The sequence below is a fragment of the Cicer arietinum genome, chromosome 3 (genome assembly GCF_000331145.2).
Source record: "Cicer arietinum cultivar CDC Frontier isolate Library 1 chromosome 3, Cicar.CDCFrontier_v2.0, whole genome shotgun sequence".
NCBI classification, from domain to species: Eukaryota; Viridiplantae; Streptophyta; class Magnoliopsida; order Fabales; family Fabaceae; genus Cicer; species Cicer arietinum.
Window position 1 is genome coordinate 31,999,638 of NC_021162.2, and position 5,068 is coordinate 32,004,705.

The window sequence follows — 5,068 nt, forward strand, 5'->3', positions numbered from 1 at the left end:
ATCAACTCTTAATCTATGTAGTATTTTTTGACTAGTTTTTTGTACATATATTAAAAAGTTTCTTTTTGTAAGACTACATTAAATATGTATCATGAGAACTTTCTATCTATTCTTCATATATTAAATGTGACTTTTAAAGTTCACGAATGGCATGTGAGAAAAAGATATTTATGTATGTTAAAAATATGGATTGATAGTAAATTTTATCTCTTATAACATTTGAGTATTATTTATTTAGTATATTTTATATAATTTGATTTTTTTAAAAACGGCCTAATTGGATTGGTGAAAATGTTTGGACTGCTTTGTGGAGGAAATGGAACACAGATGCTTACAAACAGAAGAGAGAAAAAGCAAAGACTAATAGAGCATCTGAGAGGGGTACCAGTACTCATAAGGGAGGTTCCATGTCTGCTGGAGAAATTAAATATTATATGGTAATTTATTATTATTTATAATATATATCTATTAATTTATATTCAATTAATCATCACATTTCACCAACTTATAAACTTGACATTAATTTAATATTTTAGGAAAAGCAACTTGGAAGGGAGGTCACTCAGGCTGAGATACATCGCTATCTTCATGTTAATCCTGAAACAAATGAGTATACTGATGAATTATCAAAAAATATTCAGGTAATTATTATATATTAATTGTTATATATTAATTAGACCTATAAATTATTATATATTAATTATTAACTATTTTATTTTTTTATTTTTAATATAGGAACAACTTCAACAAATCATGAAAGAATGGGATGATCATCAAGCTACTCTTCCTCCTGCTCAGCGAGCTGGTCCAGTGCAGCGGAAACAATATGAGACCGCAAGTTTTATGCACATCAGTGGTGGCAAGTACAAAGGGCGTGTGCTGGGTGCCGGTAGTTTATCATCAACCTTTAAGAAAGGTCCAACCGGCTATATTCAGACTGAGACGTCTTCTTCTTATGCTAGTACGGATCGATCTCATCGTCCGTCGATAGATAATGATCTTGACCAGTTAAAGAAGCAATGGGCAAGTGAGCAAGAAGAAAAGACACAACAGCTGATACAAGCCGCAATTGATAAATTGAATGAGGAGTGGAAACAAAAGTTTCAAGAGCAGCAGCAGCAGTTTCAGCAGCAACAACAACAATTTCAACAACAACAATTTTCATTTCCTCCTGTGTTTCATCAGCAGTTCCCGCCTCGGCCTCAATACTTGCCTCAACAACCACTATTCCAGCAGCAACAAAATTACTCTCAATACTCCCAGCAGCAGCAACCGCCTCCAAATTTCCAACAGCAACACCAGGATCCTCCGAACTCTGCCTTCCAGCAAGTACAGCAGCAGCCGCCAATGTTTCAACAACAACAATATTTTCATAATTATCCGTATGTTCCGTCCTCTTCACATCAAATTCCTCAACCTCAACCAGATCATCAAACTGCATACCGACCAACTATGCCAACAGCTGGGTTGATCAGACCAGATTTAAATCAACCTCAACCAGCTAGGGCTCCTCATTCGACTAGTGGTGGTGCCATTGAAGATGAAATTCAATTTCAAACCATGATGTCTCCTCCAACACAAATTCATAATACTTTTGAGGGACTTCTTTCGTCGGGCATGGCAGGAAATAATGATGGTGTGAGTGGAGCTGATCAGAGGAATTATTATGAGGATTGATGTCATCTGAATAATTTCATAATTTATTTTTGGGTTGTATGAACACATATTAATTATGTTGTCTTAGTTAATTATTGTGTGTTTAATTTTGCGTTTGTAAGACATTATTTATAAATTTTGGGTATGTAAGACATTATTTGTTAATTTTGGAATGCATGTTTTATTTGATTTTGTGGTAATTAATTTAATTATTATTAATATTATATTTTTATATATAATATTTATTTTTATTTTAATATTTAATTTTATTTAAATTTTAATTTAATTTTAATTTTAATTTTTTTTATTTGTAATTTAAATTAATCTTTAATTATAATTATAATTTAAATATTTTATTTTAAATTTAATTTTAATTTTTAATTATATTCAGATTAGTTTATTATATATTAAATTTATTTTATAATGATATTATATTTTAAATTTAATTATAATTATAATTTAATTATAATTTTAATTTAATTACAATTTAAATATAAATTTTAAATTTATATTAATTTATTATATATAAAATTATAATACAGAATTAATTTTGAATTTAAAAAAATTAATTTTTTAATATACGTAATACTTTGTGGCGGCCTAAACCGTCACAAAATACTTTAAACGGGATGTCATTTGTGGCGGCCTAAGCCGTCACAAAATACTTTAAACGGGATGTCATTTGTGGCGGCCTAAGCCGTCACAAAATACTTTAAACGGGATGTCATTTGTGGCGGCCTAAGCCGTCACAAAATACTTTAAACGGGATGTCATTTGTGGCGGCCTAAGCCGTCACAAAATACTTTAAACGGGATGTCATTTGTGGCGGCCTAAGCCGTCACAAAATACTTTAAACGGGATGTCATTTGTGGCGGCCTAAGCCGTCACAAAATACTTTAAACGGGATGTCATTTGTGGCGGCCTAAGCCGTCACAAAATACTTTAAACGGGATGTCATTTGTGGCGGCCTAAGCCGTCACAAAATACTTTAAACGGGATGTCATTTGTGGCGGCCTAAGCCGTCACAAAATATTTTTTTTTAAACTGCATGTCATTTGTGGCGGCCTAAGCCGTCACAAAGGAGAGAGTTTGTGGCGGCCTGGGCCCTCACAAACGTTGATTTCAGAATCACTCTCTCCTTTGTGGCGGCCTAAGCCCTCACAAAGGCAGACGTTTGTGGCTGCAAAAGCCCTCACAAACAGCTGTCTTTTGTGGCTGCAAAAGCCCTCACAAATGTCAATCTGTTTCTAGCACTTTGTGGCTGCAAAAGCCCTCACAAAATTTTGTGACCAGCTTCTTTGTGGCTGCCAAAAGCCCTCACAAATGTCACATTTGTGGCTGATTATAGCCATTTGTGAGGGTAAAAGCCCTCACAAATGGCTTGTTTTCTTGTTGTGACTTGATTATTTAAATTATTATTCTACTACATTTATCAATATTCGAATATGAGATGCTTGAATCTAAATGAGTACTAATTGCATATAATTTCTTTTTATGTTCAGGGTCTGTATGCAATTTAAAACCAGACTTATTTATATTAATCTTGTGCATAATTTTTCCTCATGTTTTATATGATCATGTATATTCTATTTATATGCCTTATAATTATAATCTTATGTTATATCAGAGAGTCTAAAATTTATTTTATGTCTAAAGGTGTTGGTTTAATTTATTTATAATTCAAAATTTTATATAGGGTTCACCCGGCAGTAAATAAACACTACCAATTGCATTGATATACTATCATCTATTTTAATATAAAAAATCATACCTACACAGTATTTGTTTAACGATATAGAACTTTGTTTTCTTTTAAAAAATAAAAAAATATTAATAATAACAATAATAATAATAATAATAATAATAATAATAATAATAATAATAATAATAATAATAACAATAATAATAATAATAATAATAATAATAATAATACAACATTTGCCTATATTAATATAATCATAAATATGTATGATACCAAATATATTTATGGATGATAGTACAAATAGTAAGAAGTCTTTTTTATTTATTGTTAGAAAATAATTAATTTGTATTTGGTTGTTGTGTTGTTTTATAACTTCAACGAATTAATAGAGACGATGGTTGGCGAAGACGCGACACCTTAAATAAGTGGATCAGCTTCATTGCAAAAAATCTTCAATCGAGGTAAGGGGTGAGAGGAGGTTCGATTTTATGAGTCTAATATAACGTGGGATGAACAGGAATACCAAAATTCTCATATATTCATCTAGTGCTTACTATGTATAGTCGAGCTCTGTTGAGTAATAATAATTAACTAATAACATATGAATGATAATAGTGAGGACCAAAATATAATTTAGAAACTTATTGAATTATGGTGAATTAATTTATATCAAGATTGCATGTTATTTTATTTTATTAAACCTTATGTTGATTGTTATTGTAGGAATGATATGTATTTGAATGCTCTTGTTTACTTTATTGAAATTGTGATATTACTTGAATGCACCACTTGTTTGATTTCTTATTATGTGATTGATATGACTAGATTGTGCATTGTGAGTGGTGTAAACCAAATATTGGGATTTTTTGTGATTGATTGATATACATATAGAATGATGTAAATTCAGATGAATATTATGAATTCAAATTGAGACTTGTTGAGTTGTGATAATCGAATAAGTATGAGATAGGTGTTGTAGGTTTTGGAGTGAGGACAATTTTTTCAACATATAGGGAGGGTCTGATAAACCTAGTGAGAAGAGAAGTACAACTGAATAAGCCTGGTCGTGGAGGGCTATAGTCGAAATGTAAGGTAAGACTAATAGACCTTGGGGGTATCTCTGGTGGGGAATTCCTAAGTGGATTAATGGGTTATTTCTTAAGGCCAGAAGCTATCGTGCAACAGAAGAGTACCCCAACCATTGTGTATATGTGTCTCAGGTTGAGTTGAGGGGATCTATGATGACTTGACAATTCATGAATTGTTTGTCCACTCCTTTAGTGGCATAGTATCATGCCTCCTAACTAAGTACTTTAGAGTAGAATGGTACCAAATGATGAAGAAGTATAGAGTATAGGACATGCATAACATTTCATCCTTGTGACTGTTTTATTGTGATTGAATTAGATTAACCTTTGATATTATGTTTTTAAATGTTTCTCTTTATTTGTGCTAATTTGACTACTTGTGTGTTGTCCTCGTTTATATTATACTATTACATGATTTCAAAATTCACCACTCGTTGTTTGTGTTTAGTGTTTGCGATATACGCAGACGAGTTGCAAGCTGCAAGGGAAGACTAGTATCCTCAGAGTATCATAAGTTATCTTGTCTTGAAGACTCTTATTATATGCATTGGGTTAACGTAAATTTTGAATGTCTTTTATTTTGGGAATTCCCGCTCTGATAGTGACACCGGGTTGGGACTAT

At 31.7% G+C, this 5,068-nt stretch overlaps 1 protein-coding gene across 1 annotated transcript; it reads left to right on the plus strand.

The window, feature by feature from the left end:
* Positions 1 to 270: 270 nt before the first annotated feature.
* LOC140919576 (uncharacterized) lies at positions 271 to 1,915 on the plus strand. The gene is made up of 3 exons (XM_073365923.1): positions 271 to 437; positions 537 to 641; positions 736 to 1,915. The coding sequence occupies exons 1-3, from the start codon at positions 408 to 410 to the stop codon at positions 1,675 to 1,677; spliced, it is 1,077 nt and encodes a 358-aa protein (XP_073222024.1). The 5' UTR covers positions 271 to 407; the 3' UTR covers positions 1,678 to 1,915.
* The last annotated feature ends 3,153 nt before the right edge of the window (positions 1,916 to 5,068 follow it).

Bases quoted from the DNA above. Each gene is read 5' to 3' on its own strand.
- LOC140919576 (XM_073365923.1), top strand. From the start codon at position 408: ATGTCTGCTGGAGAAATTAAATATTATATG. The intron at 438-536 runs GTAATTTATTAT...TTAATATTTTAG, and splicing joins GAGAAATTAAATATTATATG to GAAAAGCAACTTGGAAGGGA. The intron at 642-735 runs GTAATTATTATA...TTTTTAATATAG, and splicing joins AATTATCAAAAAATATTCAG to GAACAACTTCAACAAATCAT.